The 21,952-nt window shown below is 41.9% G+C and overlaps 1 protein-coding gene across 4 annotated transcripts; it reads left to right on the top strand.

The window, feature by feature from the left end:
* The first annotated feature begins 409 nt into the window (after positions 1-409).
* CANX (calnexin) lies at positions 410-21,531 on the top strand. 4 transcript variants are annotated; one of them, XM_074156584.1, is made up of 15 exons: positions 410-450; positions 8,641-8,829; positions 9,299-9,372; positions 9,883-9,941; positions 10,284-10,425; positions 11,750-11,831; positions 14,110-14,302; positions 15,233-15,422; positions 16,159-16,272; positions 16,764-16,920; positions 17,240-17,455; positions 17,882-18,001; positions 18,103-18,238; positions 18,389-18,480; positions 19,097-21,531. In XM_074156584.1, exons 2-15 carry the CDS (start codon positions 8,644-8,646, stop codon positions 19,148-19,150), a joined length of 1,815 nt encoding a protein of 604 aa, XP_074012685.1. In that variant the 5' UTR covers positions 410-450; positions 8,641-8,643; the 3' UTR covers positions 19,151-21,531. The 4 variants fall into 4 exon arrangements, with proteins under 4 accessions (XP_074012685.1, XP_074012686.1, XP_074012689.1 ...); XM_074156585.1 differs by having other exon boundaries at positions 430-505; XM_074156588.1 differs by lacking the exon at positions 410-450 and adding an exon at positions 7,664-7,798.
* The last annotated feature ends 421 nt before the right edge of the window (positions 21,532-21,952 follow it).

The raw sequence follows: 21,952 nt of genomic DNA, 5'->3' as shown, positions 1-21,952 counted from the left end.
GCCGTGAGGCGGCGGGGGAGCCGTGCCCAGGGCCGCGCAGGGGGGTCGTGAGGTGGCGGGGGGGGGGGGGGGGGCGGTCGCCGCCTCAGCCCCCTCCTGCCGCCCGCAGTGTCCTGTCAGCCGCCTGCAGCGCCCCTGGACGGAGAGCCGTTGGGTCCCCGCCCACATTTCAACGGCCTCCCCTCAAGCAGCCAATCACCCGCCACTTCCTGCAACCCCACCAACCAATAACAGCGCTCCACGAAGGGCAGCGCCGTTGGGGCGTGTTTTGAGGCGGGCGGGTCGTTGAGCGGCGGCAGTGGTAGCCAATCAAGATGTAGGACTGGCGGCGGGGTGGGCGGGCGGGCGCCAATGGGAGAGGCGGAGCGAGGTGGGCCGGGGGCGGGGCTGGCGAGCGGTAGATAGGCGGGCGGCGGCGGCGGCGGTGCTGGGCGCGGACACGTGACGGAGGTGAGGGCCGCGGAGGGGAGGGGAGGCCGGGGGCGGCGGACGGGGGCTGCGGCGGGTGAGTGCACCCCCCCACCCCCCCCCCCCCTACTTCTGTATTCACCGGGGCGGCTCCGCCACCTCTGGGCTGGGGCAGCCGACAAGAGGCCCGCCCGCGGGGCACGCCGGGGGATTGGCGGGGTGAGGCGGCGGGGGAGCCGGGCCCGCCCGGGGGTGGGGGGGGAGTGCGGCGGGCAGGGCCCGGTGGGGCGGCGAGATGCGGCGGGGCCTTGGGTGTGGGGGGCGGTGGGATGAGGGGGCGAGGCGCAGGCGGGGACCCCCGGGAGCCGGGGCGAGAGGGGTGGCGGTGCCTGGGGAGGCCCGGCGGCTGCGGGCGGGCATGGGGCGGCTGTAGGCGCCACCGGAGCCCGCTCGGCCCCTGTAGGCCTCTGAGAGGCCTGGTGGGGAGCGGCGGGGCTTCTGGTAAGTTCTGGGACCTTTCGGCTGGCGAGCGGCTTGTGGCAGGGTCGGTGGGACACTTGGTTGTGCCCCCCCCGGCAGGGAGCGGCCTCTGAGGGGGAGGGAGGCCGAGGTCGGAGGTGGATGTGGGCTGGCCTGTGGGTTTGGATTTTATCTGGCTTCTTATTCCAACGTCGGCCGCTAACGTGTGGGAATCGTCTTAAGCTGCATCAAAATGCTGGCCGTGAGTAGGAAGGCCCGCAGAGCTAGAAGGGAAGGTGGGTGCGGAGCCTGGTGTGTGGCCTGGTCCGGGCTGTGCGAGGGGAAAGAGAAGTCTCTGGAAGGGGAGAGATGAAGGCACAGAACTGGAGGCCCAACAGGTGGGGAATATGTGGTAATCAAAGAGGGAGGGAGGCCAAAGGTGAAGTACAGACGAGGATACTCCGCAGCAGTAAGGTCTGTGGAATTTTGGGGGTTTTAAAACCCATACTTTGATTATTACCACACAAATATAGTATATCACCCACACCATATATAGTGTATATGACATTTTGGTTCTCATTTTTTGGCTGAGGGTTGTATTGTGTGCTTTTCAAACAACTCCCCCCCTTTGAATTAAAGCCTGCAGAGCCTACTGCTTTCTTGTCTGTACTGATTCTAAAGAATGAACTTTCACAGGCAGTTTTGTGGTTAAGAACTTTCTAGGCTGTAGAAGGAGAAATGCTGCAGGTGATTTGGTTGTGAAGGGAAGCAGACGTGTATTAATAGTACTAGTAGTAATGGTAAAGGTCCAGACTTTATTATTAGTGTTAACGTAATTAACGCTGCAGCATTTCTGCAGAGCTTTGTGGAAAGCTCTTTCTGGAACTTATTTAGAGTATGTTAGATGTCTGAAAACTAGTCTCAAGGAGTGTAGTGTATTTCTAAATGCAGTATGTTTTCTTAACATTGTCAGATAAGTATAGCTAACACGGAGATTTTATGGGACACTTTACCCGCTGTGGTTTGGGTTGTTGCTAAAGTATTGCAAGGAGATAGCGGAACTGTAGTAATGCATGAGATAATACAGATAAAATACAGGTTAAATACAGGTTGAAATATGCTGCTCTAGGTTTACTCTGATGCACTTGAAGTGACTTCAAAAACCTCCTTCCTGTTGATTTGGTCATATTACATGGGCTTATCCAAAACACTTAGCAAAGCTGGGAAAAGATTTGAGTTAAACTTTTTGTTTATATTAAGTCTTAGTATTTCTAATAAAAAAAACCCCAAATTATGTCGGGAATACTTGTACAATTCACAGACAACATCACGAGCTGAGCATAAGATGTAAACTGCTTCCTGGTATCAGGAAGGAAAGCCTAATGCAAAACAGTAAGAAAGCTTGCAACTTCCGTTAGATTACCCTCTCATTTGATGTACTTCGGCACTTCCCCCCCTAAGTAAATGAATAAATCCTTTACTGAGAATACACTGTAACTTGTACTTAGCCCTGCCCTTGACTTCCTTTTCTGGCCTTTCATTATTTCTGCTTCCAGTAGTGATTGCGATGGCAGCCTGTTCTTGCTGGAATCAATTCTGTAGCAGGGCAAACTTGAATTGATTTCTAGGCATGGTGGTCTGAAAGATCTTGGGGCACCTCCAGATCTCCCCCCCCCCCCCCCCCCCGCCTAATGTAATTTCCCTAGCAGCCCATCTGTTTTATGGTCAAAAAGCCTTGCAGTTCTGTCTTTGCCCTCCAAGGACTTCCAGTTCTGCGGGAATGATTTCTTTGCTGACAAACAGTACATGGTGTTTTCTCCCTTTCTGTATCTGCACTGTTTTACATTATTTTTAGAAACTGGCATATTTGAAATGCTTAATAAAAGCAAGCTTTGTTGCTGTCACCTTTCACACTTAATCTCTTGCCTGGTTTGTGCTCCTTACAACCCAAACAGAAGGCAGCTTTTTCTGTGGGACTGTCAAGCTCTCCAGGAGAGGTTTGACTAATCCTTTCCAGGAGACTTTTTTTTCCTCAAACCTTATGTAGCAGCGTATCCTAGCCAACCCCTCCTTAAAAATAAATTATAAAAAAATCCCACTACTCCCTTCACAGAGCTCCTTCCTCTGGCCTGTTGTGAGCAAGGTAGTTTTAGTTTAGCCTTGTCTGCCGTTTGGTGGGTTGTGATGTTAAAGGCAGAATCTTCACAATGCTGGAAGTTGTTTAGCCGAAAAACTAAGCTTTTAAGGGGAAAAACAATATTGTCTGCATCATACAAATTGCTGCATATATGAATATGATTATATTATATCCCTCTCAGAGGAATGATGAGGTAATGTACTGGTTGCTGAAATCATAATGTTTGGCCACACAGTTGTTCAGCTTTGCCATAGAGTGTAGATCTCCCAAATCTTAGATAAGCGCAGATGACAGAACTGCACGCGAAACTATGGCATTAAGCTGACTCTGCTGCCAACAGCTTAATTTCCTTTATCCTTGGCTACTTACTTTATCTCACAGTACTTTCACTTGTCCTGCTACAGCTCTTTTTTGCCTTTGCCTACTGAATTGGACTGGGGTATTGATTCAGGGTTAAAATAACACGGCAGAAGGACTTCGAGCCATCTTAAACCAGCTGCTGGTTCATCATGAGGCTGTGTAAACAGTTACCCTGGCACCGCAGAGGCGCCAGGATGAGGAAGGTGGAGTGATTGTGAGATGTAGAAATGGTTTCCTCTGTTGTTCAGTAGTTCTGACTTTAAGAAGCAGCAGCTAGTGGACTACTAAGTAGGGTAGCCAGGCTTTGCTCAGAAACCATAAAAATGTCATTTGAGAGGGAAAATAAGTATCTGTGTCTCAGCCTTTCTGTTCTTGTCTCCTTGCGTAGTTTTTTTTGTTGTGATAAATTTCTTTACTTTTGTGCCTTTAAATTTTTCTTCGGTAATTCTTGCCTTGTGTGAGGATGTATTGTGCTTGTTTTTACTGGTGTGCTTCCACTGTAAATACCATACTGAAATCCAGTATTTGGAACACAGAACTTTGCTAGCAAATTTTGCTCTTCCTTTATTTAAGTCATTCAGCTGTCACTTCAGATGCTGCTGAAATATAAACCACTGATGCTTTTCCAGTTAAATTGCTGAGGTGTAGTTCTCAGTGACTTATTTTTAATAAGCCCCGGTTCATCTGACTGTTAGTTCTTAAAAAAAAAAAAAGGTAACTAGGACCACGCAGTCGTTCACTTGCTTCCCTCCTACCGCAAGCAGGTTAGGGACAAAAAGGGGAAAAAAAACCCAAAACTTGTGGGTTGAGATAAAGACAGTTTATAGAATAGTAACGGAAGAGAAAATAATTATAATAGTAAAAATAAAATATAAAATGAGGGAGTGATACAGTTGCTCACCACCTGATGATCTGTTGCCCAGCCTGTCCCAAGCAGTGATTGTGAATTCCTGCCCCCCAGCCAACCCCATCTATGTACTGGGGGAAGCTGAAGTAGTCCTCAATGTAATATAAGCACTACTTAGCAACAACTAAACCAATGTGTTACCAACGTTATTCTCATCCTATATCCAAAACACAGCAGCTACTAGGAAGAAAATTAACTCTATTCCAGCTAAAATCAGGGCAGTAGTAAACTAGATAGCCAGTAGCAATTCCAGTGTGGTTATGCATTCTGAAATATGCAGTGTTAAGAACTGGCTTGATGAACTACTCAAATAGATTAGTAACCAAGGAGATGATTAAACTGGTTTTGCAGGCTCTGTTTGACCTGACAGGGAAGTTACCTTCTAGATAGTATGTTCTAGAAGTATGATAGCATCCTTTGTGTGGGCAGTTTTGCGGTCTGTCCTTCTCCAGGACACGTGTGTTAGAGAGCGGTGGCAACTGTCTCCTGTATGGGTCAAATGTTTCCAATGTTACGCCAATAATTAAGAAGGACTTCCCCTTTATGCACAGTGAAGGGGGAATTCTAAATAAAAATAGATCTCTAAAGCTGTATGACTTCCTTGAAAGCCTTGAAATCCAAAGGTAGGAGTCACTTAGCCCTGCATTTTAAGAGTGCTGCTTGTATGGCAAGAAGCTGATTTTGTCTCTGAATCTCATTCCAATTTGGTTTAGTTTTTACTTTGTAAAAAGTAAAGTCTGTGTAGTGTGGCCATTCCAGGTGTCTGTTTTCAGTGCTGTGCTATAGCTCCTGTAAATTCCAGGGGAAAATGCTTTGGCCTTTTGACAATCAGGAGTTGGTGAACAGTACTTAAATGTCACTTATATTTTTTTTTCTAGTGTAGAAACTGGCTGTGGATGGATGCACAGACACAGAACCAGCGATTTGTTAGCCCTGGCAGTCTCGAGCTCTCTTCCTAGTTAGTACTTTGGTATTATACTGCAGTAGTTTTCCCTTAGATCCAAGTGGTGTGCCAAGGTCTCTTAAGTGTCTGAAGACCTTTTTTTTTTTTTTTTTAAAAAAAAGTAGATGGAGTTTTGGTTGTCTCTGACTTGCAGCAGTGTTATGGTGAAAATGAGGGTTGCATTGAAGTAGAATGGAGGAATGGAGACATCAGCAGCTCTTGCCTATTATGAAAGAGTTCCTTTGTTAAAGGCTTTTGGCAGTTACGTGATCAGAAATACATTAACCTTCAGAAATATTACACAGTTAAACCTAAGGAAGGGAAGTGCAGGCAGAGTCAAAAATGGCTAATGATGATAATTGCTTGGAAATAGGACACTTCTTCAAGGGAGAAATCTGATCATAATAGAGTAGGTGGCTGTGTGTCTGAAGGTTAGACTACATTTTAGGTGACTAATGGAACACCTGTAGTTGCTGGCAGCTTAAAGCTCCACTGAAGAATTGGTTTATGCCTCTTCTGTATAAAACCTGAGTTTCTTCTCTCTCTCCCTCCCTTCCCTTTCTGTCTTCTATTTAGGAATAACCTAATTTACTAGGACATAATCGTATTTATGTTGTGTCCCTAAGGATTGAGTGAAGTGAAGTTGAAATTTTCTCCTGTAGCAGTACATCCATTATGGATAAAAGTAGCTTTTGAAATATCAAAAATGCGTGCTTTACTGAAATTGCTCTTCTGAGAACATAGTGTCTTTTATTTCTTATAATTTAGTTAGTTCGTGTATTGATACAGAATTAACAGGATAAGGAGCTTGGCCTGACAACTGGCAGTTGCAGGAGATGCTACTAGTCTGTACTCAAGGTGTATGAATGGTAGCTTATGTTGAATTTGGGACTGATTTAATATGTAGGAGGTGTCCTAAACAGTTTTCTGTAGGGATATAAACTTGTGAATACTGCTTGCCAATGATGATAGAGAGGCAAGAACATGAAAATGGATTAGCTTCTCTTCATGCGTTTTGCTTTCTTTTTTTTGGGGGGGAGGAAAAAAAAAAAAAGAACCTTGCTTGGGAATGTGAACAGGTAGTACTTCTGCCTGGAACTGAGGTTTGATGAGGCCTCAAATTCAGCTGTAGACCTATGCTCTGAGGCTGTGCAGCTTTGCCACTGAGCCAAGCAAGAAGTGGTGGCATTTGCCAAAGTCAGTTTGCTGCTGACAGGTATTTCCCAAGGCTTGTAGTTGGGGTGGGATTGTGAAGTAGGTAATTATTACATACGGACTCAGTACCGGCATGAAAGTTAGAGGGGGATTATTTGGTTCTTTCACCAAAACTTTATTGCTGGTTGGCTAGTGGTGAGATTACTTAAGGGATTACTCGTATACTAAATCATTCATATCCTTTGCACTGGCTTGGGAGGAGTTATGCAGAAACTCCTTCCGCTTCAAAGGAGAGGGGAGTATTGACTTATCTTTAACCTTGCTATCTTTTTAAGATAAACTTCCTTGTATCACTTTCCAAATCACAAAGCGGTCATTCTATCTGCATAATGTAATTTGAAAGCAGTTATAAAACTAGGCGTAAAATCTTCCTGAATTTAGCTGTGCTAAAAATGTATTTGGTGAGGCCCTGTTGGTAAGGTAAGACAAAGCTCAGCACTTCCCTTGGAAAGGTGTCCCGGTGCCATCTCCTGTGTAGCTGCTTCAGTCACACAGGACACATCCAGGGCTCTAAAAATCACTTTTTCAAATGGAGTTTCAGGCTCTTGTTTTCTGTACTGTTCTTATGCTGGGGGGCATGAGTTTATTTAGAGGACATGCCATCTATGTAAGAGGTACTTGAACTTCCAAACCGATGTTTGCTTGGCAGTTTTCATGCCTTAGTTTGTGTTGTGATTCCCACATTAGTAATAAGAGCTATGGGCTGCTACAAGGTCTGTAACTGTTTTCAGATTTGGTTGTACACTGTGCATTAAGCAAACAAGCTTTGCTCATATGTAACAACACTTGAAAGTTTTTGTCAGCTGTTCATGCTGTGAATGATGTCCTTTTGGCTCAGAGGTGTTCTGGTGCAGTTGCCCAAACCATGAGGGGGAGGGTTGTGAGCATGAATTTAGTCCGTAATCCTCAAGGCCATCACTATTGTTAGAAAACTGGCTGTGGTTGCATGTTGCTGTAGTGACAAACTGGACATGACCTCAGCAAAAGTCTTCAAAATACGGTTTTGTTGTAGTTATAGAACATCCCCTTCATCATCAGAAGTAAGTTAAAGAATAATCGAAGAATGGCAGATGTGGTATGCAACGTAGTTTTGGAGCATTGGATAGTGCTGTTAAGCCTTTAAGACTCTTAAACTCTTCTGGTTGCCTAAACATGCTTTGGAAATTTGAAAGTTTGTTTTCTAGCATGAACTTGTGCCCCTACAGACACTATTAACTCTGCTTGAATTCTGTTTGTAAGTCTACGGGGCTGCGGCCTGAGGCAGCAGCGTAAGGGAAGGAGGGGATGTTTGCTTTTATACTTTCAAAAAGTGTTAGTTGCAGCTCGGGTTTAGGAAGAAAAATTTGGAATGAGATTCAAAGGAGCAAAGGTGAGCAAGGCACAGGTTTGGTTTGGTTTTTTTTGGGCAGATAAACTGAGCAGAATGCTAGGAGTGTTACCTTCTGTATCAACCTAAAGAAAGCCAAATTGAAACCCCGTTTATTTACAAGGTCTTTTGAGCTACGTCTTGCCAAGATCTACCATATTTTAGATGTGACAATGCATTGGGCACCTTACAAATTAGTTAGTGTGATACTTAAATTCTCTAAAGCTCCTGTTACAGATTTTCTTCTTCTTTGGTTATCCTGTTAAATTAGAGCTTGAAAGAGGGGAATCAAATCAACTGTTAAATAGTGAGAAGTTTTCTTCCCGAGTCTGTCTCAGTATCTGTTTATAGACATCTGCCAGTATTGTCAATGACTGTTGGCAGTAATTCAGGAATAAAACCTGGGAAAGGGGACTGGTGAATGAAAACGCCAGTGTCCCATGGTTGAAAGGAACAAAAAAAAAAATGAACTGTGGAGAGAGGATTCATTACTTCATAGATTACTCCATGCTTGAAAGATCTAGCTAATAGTGTTGCAATTCCTGAATGGAACGAAAATTTCACTTTCTGCATGAGGCATCTTAAGTCCTTCATAAGCAAGAAATAGGTGGTTTGTTTAGGCTTTTGCAGGTACATAGGTTGTGGTGGTGTGTACGTGTATCTACTGTTCTGCTTATGGACTGTGGCAGTGTAAGAGCAAAATTATGACGCATCTGCAGAACTTGCCCACATGGTCCTCCGATCGGTTAATGTCTGTTTGGTATTAAATATTTAGCTTTATGTTGTATTCCTTCCCTCTGTGTACGGTGCTGGCTTGACTTCTTTGCCTTGTCTTATTTATTCAGATCATGGAGCTGAAATGGCTACTGTATGTGACCCTACTGGCTCTCGGGACTCTTGCCGTCCAGGCACATGATATGGATGATGACAATGATGGTGATGATGTAGTTGATATTGAGGATGACTTGGACGATGGCATTGAGGAGGTAGAAGAGTTAAAGCCTGAAACGAGCGCTCCTCCTCCGACTCCAAAGGTTTGGCATGGAACTTCTTCTAAAAATTGAATTACTGTTTGTGTTGTGGTTAATGTAAGTCTGATCAGAGTTGTCTTTACTTTGCTAACATTTAATATGTTGTGATGTTATTAAAGATGTTATCTGTGAGTAGGGCTTGGAATTAAGCCTGGCTGCTTCGTTCCTATTCTTGTGTTCCCCATGTTCTTCCTGAAAACGTAGATCCACCCTTGAAGTCTGTGATGTGATTATCAGGAGTTAATGCTAATGTTTCCAGCTAGATATATACTTTAGTTTTAGTTGCAGACAAGAGCACAGTGGCTTGGCACAAGCAGCAATATTTACATAACTTCTGTACTTATGCTGCAAGGGTGTTCTAGGTAAGCTGTACTTGAGTGTAGAGGGGGGAATGTGAACTGTATATGCCTGTGTTTCTTTAGGGCAGAGAATATGCCTTGGAAGGTGCGTAAATGCCTCTCTTCTCCCATAGGTTACCTACAAGGCCCCAGTCCCAACTGGCGAGGTGTATTTTGCAGAGTCCTTTGATAAAGGAACTCTGGATGGGTGAGTATAATCTAAAGGATGATTCACTATAGCAAATAATTTAAAAATTATGGTGAAGGGCAATGAAACCTTCTCTAGAGCCTGTGTTACTCAAAATTGAATGAAAGGGCAGTTGTTAGGGAGGATTACAGCAGTGACTGTATGAGGTGATGAGGCTGTATGTTTAAGTGCTGAGCTAAACTAGTATTTCCTTAAGTTCTATCAACAAGGGGAAGGTGAGCCATACATGTGTAATGTTTTAATCCTCATCTGACTTTTTACTTTCTTCAGGTAATGTGAGGATGATGAGGTACTACTTTCTTTTTTGAGCAAGATGCTTGAGGCTGTGGTCATGCTTTAGGGGTGGGAAGTGGCAAATGCAGAAAACTTTGCAGGTGTGGGGATAGAACTCCTTGGGGGATCAAGACACTGGGGTGTAGTCATAGGACAGCAGGTGTTATCTTAAGGGCAGAGTTTTTACTGGGAGGGGAAAAAGTATGGTTTTCTAGTAATTGGATATCTGTCTTCTAGATGGATCCTTTCCAGAGCCAAAAAAGATGATACAGATGATGAGATTGCCAAATATGATGGTGAGTCCAACACAAGTTTTGGATGATAAATATTTCTGATGTCTTTTGTCATATCTGATAGAGGTGCAAGTCTTTGTTTTCTGTTTCCCAGTTAAAATTGTATTTACTGAAGAAAATGGGAGGAGTGTTTATATACCTGGCTAACAATATGAAGTGCAGTTCTGGTTTAGACAAAATATCTTGGAGATTTTGAAATAATTATTAGTGAAGATGATACGCTAATAACTTTATAAGGTACCTGATAGTGTGTTATTTCAGAATGCTGACTATCTTGTTCAAAATTGGGCTAAACAAAGACTGTCTTGAACAAGTTTTGATAACATTCGGTTAATTTCTTTCCAGGTAAATGGGAAGTTCAAGACATGAAGGACACTAAGCTTCCAGGAGACAAAGGGCTTGTGTTGGTAACTCGAGCCAAGCATCATGCAATTTCATCCAAACTTTCAAAGCCTTTTGTATTTGATACCAAACCCCTTATTATACAGTAAGTAAAGGATAACTCAGTGTTCTGTTATTTCAAGGGTGACATGATAGCAGGCTGAGGTTAATTCCATAACTGAGCTTTTGTCAACTGTTTTTAATGACACAAGATGCTGTAACCTATTATTATACTGTTTAAGAGTAAAACAGCAACTCAGATTCCCGAAGTGGGAAGTTAGGGAACAGCATGGGTACCTCTGGAGCCTTAAAAGGAAAGAATTCTATGAAAACTTGGTAACCTGTGTTGGGGCCTCAATTTGATTGTAGTAACAAGGTCAGGCGACTGACTTTTGTACTGCTAATTGTGAAAGTGCTTGTCCTTTTGGACAAAAGCTGGTCTGTATGTAGGTCGGAGTACTTCCTTATGCAGTGAACTGCCCCGTGTTTCCAGGGTGGAGTGGATGGAGTGCTAAAGATACGCTCGTTTCTTCCTTCCTTTGTCTTGGTTCCATCTGGCATGGGAGGTGAATAGCCTGCCCAATGCTGGCCATGACTGATGTAGAAGAATCTGCTTGTGTGTATGTTAGACTAGTGAGTCGGGAGAAAAAATCATTCAGGGTGAACAGTTGAATTGCAGATTACCTGCTTTATCAGTTTTAAACAAAGAGTAAGCTAATTTGTATTTGTGTGAGATAATGAATTGGTCACTTTGCTTTGCATGACTGTTTAGTTCTGGCTCAAAATACAAGGCTAAAAATAAATCCCAGTGGTCATCCACTCCAGCCGCTGGCATTGAGAGAGGATCAAGCATAGTTTGCCTATTCCTGACAGAGAGGTTTTGCTTTTTTCAGATTCCTTGGCATCCCTAAATATACTGTTGTATGCTTATAACCCTAAAGGGGCTTCTCCTAGGATCCAGTTGTTGTTGCTTTGATAGTTTTACAAATTGAGTTGTCTGTCTGCCTGCTGTAGTAGTTGTGGGGAAAATAATTGGCTTGCTTTAATCTCTGTTGCAGTGTCTTACATATTGGAAAGCTTTTCCTTCCTTCCTTTTATCTACTTCTAGATCATAGTCTTCTAGACCAGCACTCAATTCCTCTCACAGAATCTTCATGGCTGGAAGGGACCTTTGAGATCATAGAGTCCAACCACAAAAAAAAAAGTCTTCTAAATCCTCAATTTTTCTTATTTCTCAGGCCCTTGTGAATATTTGCTTAGTACTTTGGGTGCAGCGTGTATTTTGGTAATCACTGGACACATGATTTAAAGCAAACAACACTAAAACAGTCTTACTCTTTATTTGTACTTGAAAATTGTTGTATATTACAGAAGTAATTTTTCCTCATGTATAACACGTTCTTCCCTTCTCTGTCCAAAATTAAAATTAGGTATGAAGTAAACTTCCAAAATGGAATAGAATGTGGTGGGGCCTATGTGAAACTGCTTTCAAAAACACCTGAGTTGAACCTGGTGAGTAACGCTGCTACTTTGAGTATTGGCTGTTAAAGGAAGCTTGCTTTCTTTTCTTCTGCCCGAAGAAACTTCTTCAGTAAAGGCAGTGAGGGCATATTTAGGGCCTGATCACCAAAGTACTTTGCACTCAGCAGTTTCCCACTATTTTCAATTGGAGAGGATAAATATTGAAATCTTGTGGCCTCTTCAGTGAAGACTGGAGTTCCCTGGTAGCTGAACAGTTCTAGACCTTTGCTAAAGTCTGCAATACTTCAGATTTTCCTAGGTTCTAGGACCAAAGAGGAGGTATCTTATGAAAGCAGCCAGTATATGAGGAGAAACCTCAAGAAGCTGTTGCACAGAAGAAAGATTCCATGTTTCATTTTCTAAAGTAGACTAATGCGAATAACTAAAAAATATACCTTGCATTTATTGCCTTGCATTTGCCAGGTGAACCCACTTGTTAGTTACTGGGTGTATTTTAAAATAAGTTTTGAGAGGTTGGACTGGATAGAACCTTATACATTCAGCTGCACACGCTCACTGTATAGAATCTTTAGCTTCATAAATGCCCCTTGAATGCATTGTCTTAAAAGCGTGGTCAATGGAAGAGACAATGCTACAACTCCCAAGGATTAAGAATAATTTTCTCTCCTGTCAATCGTATACCTGCCTAAAGTGGTTTAGCCTATTCAGACAAAGCTTAACTGCTGGGTCACCTTGCATAGGCTTTTGTAGCCTATGGGTTTTCTTTTGCCGTCTTCCTAGATGTGATAGGAAGTACATTTTATGACTTGTTACCCTTCCTTCTTCTGACCTTCTGCAGTCTCATTTGATTTGTATTAACACAGATTCCAAAATATTAAAAAAGACACCCAGAAGACTACTTGGCTGTGTAACCAGTTTCATATGTACATTGAATTTTAAGATAACGTTAGCAAGAACCAATAGACTTGTTTGCAGTGTTCAATGATGAGATTTGTTATATCCAGCTAGCTCTCAAATTGAGGCAGTACACCAGTTTATAACTGTAAACTAAGTACAACTTGGCCTCACTTTTAATGCTGCTTATCACTTTGCGTGAAAGAAACTGGACTAGCTAGTCACTCATTATTACCAGTAACTGATACTTCTATATGGATAGCTTTTAAGATCTGCTAAAGGAGAAGCCTTTGCCTGAGCATTCACACACTGTTCAAGGAGTTGCACACACCACACCCGAGTTCCAACTGCTCGGACCAGGGTCCCTTCTCCGTGGGTGACTCCAGTGAGCCGATGGGTGCCCCTTTCCATTCCTCACACATTACTCTCGGGTGTGCTCCCTCCTCTGGGCTCAACCCTGGGCTTGCTGCAGCAGTCTCAGGTGTCAGATTTTATAAAAATAACTGAATTGAAAGGTACAGCAGCAGGGTCAGCTAGTTAGGTGCCTGCGCAAAGGGGCCATGAGCCATGAACAAAGAAATCCCCAGGAAATCAACCCCTTGTGATGTATACACCTGCCCCTCATGTGCTCTTTGCACACTGTTCATGTGTCTTTTAGTCCAATGGTGGTTTTTTGGTCTGGGGTCTTAATGGATTATTCTTCTGCATCCAGGCAGGCTGCTGACTACTCTTATCTTGTTGATTTGCAGTCTCTGCTGATGGTTGTAGCCTCTTTATCTTCTGGTTTATACTTCTTGTGTACCTGGGCTCACTGGCAGAACATGGGGAACTGAAAAGTACCAGACTTAGGGAAAATCCTACCAAAACATCAGTGTTATCAACATTTTCCTTATACTAAAAGACTAAACACAGAATTGTACCAGCTGCTAGGCAAACTACTAAGAAAATTAACTCTATTGCAGCCTAAAGGCTTCAGCAAATCTAGCCACTCATGCTAAGTAAAGCTAAGCAAGTAACAAAAATCGCACTGTATAATAAATTACTTAGGATTATAATAATAATTAAAACTTACTTATTTAAGCTAAACAACTAGTAACTCTCAACAGAATCCTTTGTTGTACTGTAGAGACATACTTAAGCATTGTGGTTGTCACACTTCTCTTTGATAACACTTGAATAGTTGTTGTTTTCCATCTGGGAAGTAGAGACCAAAGGTGCAAAAATCAAGTAGCTGGGATAATTCCATTGGTTTTTCTAGAGGCTTGTATTCAGCCTACAAACTTCAGTGTGGGCACTTCACTGGCTTGATATGTAAGTTGCAGAATAATTTCTAATGAATTGGGAGTTCTTATGCCTGGCAGTGACTTAAGTATATTTCAAAATGATGGAATGAAGTTTTGCATTGTTTTTAAAGGATCAGTTCCATGACAAAACTCCGTATACAATCATGTTTGGCCCTGACAAATGTGGAGAGGACTATAAATTGCACTTCATCTTCCGGCACAAAAACCCAAAGACTGGCAAATATGAGGAGAAGCATGCAAAGCGTCCAGATGCAGACCTGAAGACATACTTTACTGATAAGAAGACCCATCTTTATACTCTAGGTACAGTGACTGTTAACTATGCATGTTAATAACTGCTACTATATTTCCTGATTCAAAAGCTGATAAAATGACCCAGATGAACAACTGAGTATTTGCGTCAACACCCCATACGACTAAAAACCACTTGAAAGCTCTGAATGCAAAAACTGGCCTTATTATACAAAGGCTTACTTCTTCCTTGCAAGGAGTCTTTATTCATGTAAGAAAGGTCATGAGACCTTGAGCTTAATAGTTCCAGGAGAACTGAATTTCAGAGCAGTCATGAGTAACTTGATATACTAAGTGTATCCAAAATAATTATCAACGTTTATAAACTGCTTGAATGCTGCCCCCTAGTAAATTGGGATATATTGGGCTTTAGATTTAGAGGGTTAGTCTTTTTTCTTGTTGCTTTCAGAGCACCAAACTCAGTGGTTCTTGAAGTACAAGTGGTTCTTGTCTGGTCTGGTATAGTAGCTATGACTATAATCTTTCAAGGCAGGGACTACTCAGGAGGATCTCTAGCTTTGCCTACTAAGAGGCAGCAATGGATAAAGGATTGAGCTTAAAATCCTGTGAATTGGTAGCAGGGAGTCTTATTCTAGAGTAGAATGCGAATACATGCATTCTTACTACTGAAACAATACTTTTTGTGCCAAAGGCAACTTGCTGTGGTAACTGGTAAATCACTCTACAAGCTTCTTTGTGCTTTTAGCATATTTAAAGTAGAACTCCTGCAATAAGTCATCTTTGCCACAAGGTGAGATGTGATACATCATCACTAGTTATACTTTGGCATAAGGAGAAGGATTCTTAATTCTTTAAAACGGTTGCTGGGCAGTGGTAGCTTGGACTGCTGAAGTTTTAGTTGTACAGTGGGGGTGAGTGACGCTTTATGATATGCACTTTGTATCATATGTGTCATGGCTACATCAACTTTTTTCCTTACAGTCTTGAATCCTGATAATAGTTTTGAAATACTGGTTGATCAAACGGTTGTCAACAGTGGGAATTTGCTAAATGACATGTCACCTCCTGTGAATCCACCCCGAGAGATTGAGGACCCGAATGACCAGAAGCCTGAGGACTGGGATGAGAGACCAAAAATCCCAGACCCAGATGCTGTTAAACCAGATGACTGGTAAGCTGTTGGAGGGGTGGAATTGAGGGAGGCCTTAGCCTGATAATTTTGTCCTGTTCAAAAAGTCTTATATGACTTGTGGAAGGTTTTGGGTCTCACCTGTGTAATCAAAACACAGTCAGTTTAGGCACCTGAGCAGTAGTTTGGTAGAAAAAGAAGACAGGATCCGTGTCCTCTGGGAATTAACTGTTTAGTGCTCGTGTTACTGTGCTGGCCACAGATGAAGGTTTTACTGAAACATCTATGCTACCTGATGCTCTCATCCCTGATGAGATCAAAAGATGAGCTGCAGAAGGTATAACTGTAAGATGTTTGTTGTTGGTTGTGTAATGCGTAGTTACAAGTGACTGAAATACCTGACATCCTAAATCAGAAACTGATACTGGGTTTCAGCCTTTGAACCTATGCTTTGTGAACCATAAACTCAATTTCAAGCTCAAATGTGTGTTTGCAGCGACCATTAAGATATGGGATTTGCTGTAATATGCCTTTTGTAGGTTGGTTTTAAAAAAGTTAGTAGTGTTACCTTACAGTTGGCACCGTGACTGTCCCATGAGGCACAGGTATAGGTAACAGATGGCAAGGCAATTCCATTCTGAAATCCCAGTGATAACCAGCCAGCTTCACTTCTGATACGTTTAGATCAGTGGGCTTGTTCAGGTTTTGTAGAATAATGGCTTGGGGTTAAGAACTTTTATGTGTTGTGTGTGTTAATACATAATATTCTGCTCTCAAGGGACGAGGATGCTCCTGCAAAGATCGCAGATGAAAATGCTGTGAAACCAGAGGGCTGGCTGGATGATGAGCCAGAATATGTAGCGGACCCTGATGCTGAGAAGCCTGAAGATTGGTACGTTTACTGCCTGTTGCAAATGACAGCAAATACTTCACAGCTTTGGTACTGGCTTTTACAAGTATAAGAATAGTTAGTTCATTATTGGTTACTAACAGAGCTGTCAATTCAGGTTGTCTTGGTTGAAAAGTTAGAAGGGCAGAGTTGGTCTGAGGAGTCTTGTTGTCTTGCATTCACCTGCACACTTTTGAATTCTGCTATGATTGTAAGCTGAACAGGGCAGGGGTCATCTTGCAGCTGTACCATGCTTGGAAGGGACGGCAGGGCAGGCTGTGCACAGGGACAGGCTTTTGTTGAACCTCTGTGCTTCCAAGCTACTTCTTGAAATCATTCCTTCTGCAGTGTCTTTATCTACAGGCCTATGCTATAAAAGCTTCAGTATCTCCATTTTATGGCAGGAATTTTAATTTTCCCATAAATCAGACATTGTCTAAGTCTTAGTCTGTATAAAGATAAGGGGAAGACTTCAAAACAATTTCTCTTTTTAGGGATGAGGATATGGATGGTGAGTGGGAGGCACCTCAGATTGCAAATCCTAAATGTGAGACAGCCCCTGGCTGTGGTACCTGGCAGCGACCAATGATTGACAATCCAAACTACAAGGGCAAATGGAAGCCTCCTATGATTGATAACGTGAACTACCAGGTTGGTGTTTTCATTGCTTAGACTGCTGGCCAATGCAGCATTGCTCTTATAAAAAGTCGTTCCGATTTAGATTCGGCAAGTGTAATTAAGAATGCAAATACTGTCATGGTTGTACTGCGTTTCAAGTAGACAGATTCAAGTGCTCTTTTACTTGGCTTCATTTCTTTGTGGCACAAATGAAAATTGATTCCCAAAACCTGACAAGTTGCACCCCTAGGCATTGTAATTAAGTGCAATGAATTGGTCTTCCTCTTGCTTCAAAATCTGAAAACTAAAAATTGTATTACAGCAGGTGAGGCTGAATGTCTTGTCTTTCCAGGGTATATGGAAACCTAGGAAGATCCCAAACCCAGATTTCTTTGAGGACTTGGAACCTTTCAAGATGACTCCCTTCAGTGCTGTGGGACTTGAGCTATGGTCAATGACTTCTGACATCTTTTTTGACAACTTTATCATCTGCACTGAAAGAGCTGTGGCTGATGATTGGGCCAGTGATGGATGGGGACTGAAAAAGGCAGCTGATGGTGCTGCAGAGGTGAGAAATGAAGGTTTAATTGTGTGCTTGTGATTGGAACAGTGGGAGCATTGCTGCTGTTCTTTCCCACAGTCTTTATCGATACATACTTATATGTACCATGGCTAGGGGTTGTGATAAACCAGACAGGAATCTCAATTCCTAATTACAATATGGTAATGGTTGCTATAAATAGCAATGAGTACTTGCTGCTCTTTTGTGAGGTTTTTGCTCTGACAATTGGACTGTTAACTTTACCTTAATTCTTAATTTGTAAACTATGGGAAAAGTGCTTGTGCAGGTTAGCATTAATTTTTTTGAGATATGAAATACAATGATCAAAGTTGCAAAAAGCCTATTTGAAAATTCTGTAGCTTAACCTTAACTACTACAACTTGCTGTATGGGATGAAATTTGTGAAATTTGACAGGTGTTTTTGTCTTACAGCCTGGTGTTGTGGGCCAGATGATGGCAGCTGCTGAAGAGCGTCCCTGGCTTTGGGTAGTTTACATCCTCACTGTGGCTTTGCCGGTGTTCCTTGTGGTACTTTTCTACTGTTCTGGGAAGGTATGAATTTCCTCTGATAATAAGTATAATGTTTAAAAGAGATCTAGCAAAATGGGCCTTAATGTCACAAATAATTGCTGGGTTTTGACAATTTGCTTTAGAAACAGCCAAGTGCTGCAGAATACAAAAAGACTGATGCTCCTCAGCCGGACGTGATGGATGAGGAGAAAGAGGAAGAAAAAGATAAAGGGGACAAGGAAGAGGAGGAGGAAGAGGAAGTAAATGAGGAAAAGCTAGGTAGGTAAACTGGATAATCTTGAAACGGTTTTGAGTTTTCTCTCTGATAGAATAAAACAGGAGGATTGGCAGACATGGAGTAAAGCCAATGGTGAACTGAAGGTAAATCAGAAATGAGAATGAGATTTTTTTTTTTCCTATTTTCTTTAGAAGAGAAGCAGAAAAGTGATGCTGACATAGGAAGTGCTAGTCAAGAGGAGGAGGAAGAGGAGGACGAAGAGGATAGGAAAGCTGCATCAGAGGTAAGAGCGCTTAATCTTTAAGGGAAGTCTTATGTGTGTTTTTTTTCCTTTAGTAGGACTTGTTCTACATGACTTAAGTGTTAAAATTTAACCTGGCTCATGTGAAACTCCCTCCTGATGTCAGAACTTCAGAAAACTCAATCACCCTGCAGAGCAGGAATTGCTGTGGCCAAGTTCAGCAGAGCTGGCACCTTGCTAAAGGCGCTGCTGTAGACCCTGCCCTGTGAGAGGGGTGGGATTGTGTGGAATGCATCTTTGTGAGGCAAAAGGCTTATTCGGCTTGAGACACAGTCAGGATGTGACCTCAAGTGCTCCACACTGACATAATGGCTGACTTAAAAATGGGCGGAGTGTTGCTTGAAGTTAAAGGGATTCTTGCAGCAGCAGCTGTTGAGTACTCGCAGCAAATAGTGCACAGGCACTGTGAAAACGGGAGCATCTGTGTGTTTGCTGTGTATAGGAAGGAAGGGGTAGTAGCAGCAGTAGGTCCTTTCAAAAATTAAATCCGGACATAGAACTGAAAGTAGATTATTCTTTGTAGCTTTTCTCAAAATGATTTTTACCGCTATTCTTAGATTTTATTTCCTTGACGTTTACACAAATTACTTTCTTGCAGGAGGAGGAAACTGTGAATAGATCACCCAGAAACAGAAAGCCAAGGAAAGATTGAAAAAAAAGTCATAAGAACTTGATCTGTAATTTTTTTTTTTTTCAAACATGGTTCTGGGAGAGGACCTTGGACACCTTACATTGAAACTTGGACAAACCTCAAGATTTCACCATCCACAGGTTCCAGTCACGCTATCCAATGTAATGGAGTGTCTAGCAGTAAAATATTTGCAATCATCTGTTTTAAAGAACATCATTCCTGTAGAAAGAATGCATTTAACATAATGGGCTGTGGATTTCGGAATGTAACATAACTAACCTTTTCATTTTTGGTTTTTAAATATTCTTTTCTGTTTTTAAGTAGATTGGTAGAACTTTTCCAGTCTCAAACCTTGGCTTAATTTAATATATTAATTAGTGAAAAATAACAATGAATCTTGAAAGTGCTAGGTGATAAACTGCAGTTTTATAACTAGGTTTTTTTTTTACAAAGATGTAAATTCCTAAATGTACCAGTGTCTTTATATCCCTTAAAATTTGATAAAATGTTTAAAGAAAAGTTGTCGATACATTTGACAGCCCCTCTGCCCTCAAACTAAAAGGAAACTGGGGGGGTGTATGGGGAAAACAGTAGTGAAACTCTCTAATCAACTTAATTATTTTGTGGGGAGGGGAAAGAGGAAGAAGGGTGGAAGGAAGGGGTTAGTCTTTAGAATATGCATACTGTGCATGGCTAAAGGCCTGTTGATAAATGATCTAGGATTTGGAGTGGGTCATCTTAATGTGGCATTTAATCCTCCAGACCTTGCAGATAATGGATTTTCTTAGTTCTTGAACTCTCTGTAAAGCTTATGGGTTGTTTGGGGGCGGGGGGGAGGGTTAGGCTACTTCCCCTTTTTCCCCTCTGTTTGGCCACTGATGCTTTCCTTTCTCTGTGACTGTACAGCTTTTTTCTTTTTCCTGAGTGCAGCTTTGCCTCAGTTGCTGAAGCGCTTCGTTTCTCAGCTCATCGTCGAACTCTTATTTTTATAGCTAGGCCTACTCCTTTCCAGGGTCCAAGCACTGGATAGGACAGTGTCCCGTATCCTCTCACTGTTATCACTGTATGTCTACTCCTGTAGAAAGGGGGGAGGTAGTCAGGTAGACAAGTTGAACTGAGTATTTGTTAAGGAATAAGAAAAAAAAAAATAGCAAAAACAAAAAAACTACCAAGATGTCAGTATTGTAGGTGGGGAAGGAGCATGTGGAATATCTTAACTGGTATGTGAAACTGTTTAAGTCTTTATCTGCTCTTCATGTAACAAGTGCATCCTAAATTATATTGTGAATGTTAGGGAGTTCCAATTCCAGCTGAATAAATTTTTTTTAAAGCGTTGGAGTCTACCATATTATACTGTTTCAAACACGTTTTTTTTTTTTTTGTGGAATGCAGGTGATTACTACAAGAGCATACCTCTGAGGGTGAAATCTATGTAACTTCATTACACTGTACCAAATACGTTGGCGTTTGGATGTCTATATAGATAAACTTTTGCCTTTGTTTAGAGTGAAATTAAATGTCCTGAAATTACTCTTCTTGCACTGAATTTAAACACTCCAGTGTTGTTTGGTCATAGCATAGGTATAGTGTGGGGAATAATTCCCTGGGGTTGGGGAGGGTTGAGTGTTCCAATTAACCTTGCAAATGATCTAACCAATTACTAAAAAAACCTTTTGTTTTGGGGTTGGTTTTTTTTTTTTGTAATACACTTTTTGCTGCCTGTCCTCATGTTGTATCCCTTGGTTGTTGTGTTTGAAATATTAGTGATCACAAATGCATAGCAGGATTTCTTGATCTCTCTGCGGTGTGCAAATAAACTATTGTAAGCAAGATACTGGAAGTAATTTCAGACTTCTGTTGGGAGCTATTGCATGTTTAGAAATGCCTTTGCCTGTTGAACACCTGGTAAATAACTGCTCCTTATTGCAAAAATAGCTTATACTCTGACATGGAAGATGTCATAGCTTAAGCATTGCTACTCGCTTGTTCTCAGGACTGTATTTTTATCAAGGAGCAGCTGCTATTTATGACTCTCAGTCCTTTGAGATGAAATATATGTAAATGGTTTCAATTCAGCTAATGTTTTGAGCACAACGTAAAAAAAAAAAAAAAATCTATTAATCTAATGGTTTTTTTATCTTAAATGCAAATTGCCTTAAATTCCCAAACAGTTCATGTGCATACATGTTCTTTCGAAGCATCAAAAGTGAACTTAAGATCTGCTATCAGCTTTTAAATAATATTATATTAAAGCTAATTGTAAATCTACATTTGCTTCTGCTGAATCTCCTGAAAAGGTCTCCTGTCTGCATGTTATGGCTTTTCTTTTTTTTTTTTTTTTGGATACCATAGTGTATGCTTATTAAATAATCACTACAATAAATGAAGACTTTCCAAAATGGATAGACAACTCCAAAGTTACTTTTTATCCTGCTTTCTGACTCAGGTGGCTCAGTTTAACCTCAGAATCACTCTTATGTTTAAGAACAGGAAGGAAGGAGGAAAAAAAAAAATCAGCTATCTGATTTTTCTCCTGAGTGCTTTTAAAGTGTAGCTGTGTTTTCAAAGTACTGAAGCTCGGCTTGGTTGTAACCTGTGAGCTGGGGTTGGAGCTTAAAAAATACTGTACCTGTGCATCTGAGAGGGGCGGCTTCTGAAAAAGATGCTTCACCAGCAAGCGCTGGGGATGGTGGTGGTTAGACTGGGATGGGAAATCAAACCAAAACCCTGGGGGAGTTAGGTGCAGGCAGGGGCTGAAGCGCAAGGCAGTAGAAATGCTGAAAAAAGGTTTTTGGTGCTCAGTAAAGGGAGTGGGTAAAGATG

This window comes from Numenius arquata, chromosome 11, assembly GCF_964106895.1.
Source record: "Numenius arquata chromosome 11, bNumArq3.hap1.1, whole genome shotgun sequence".
Taxonomy (NCBI): domain Eukaryota; kingdom Metazoa; phylum Chordata; class Aves; order Charadriiformes; family Scolopacidae; genus Numenius; species Numenius arquata.
The sequence above is the reverse complement of the archived record's forward strand: the minus strand, read 5'-3'. Positions and strand labels throughout refer to the sequence as shown.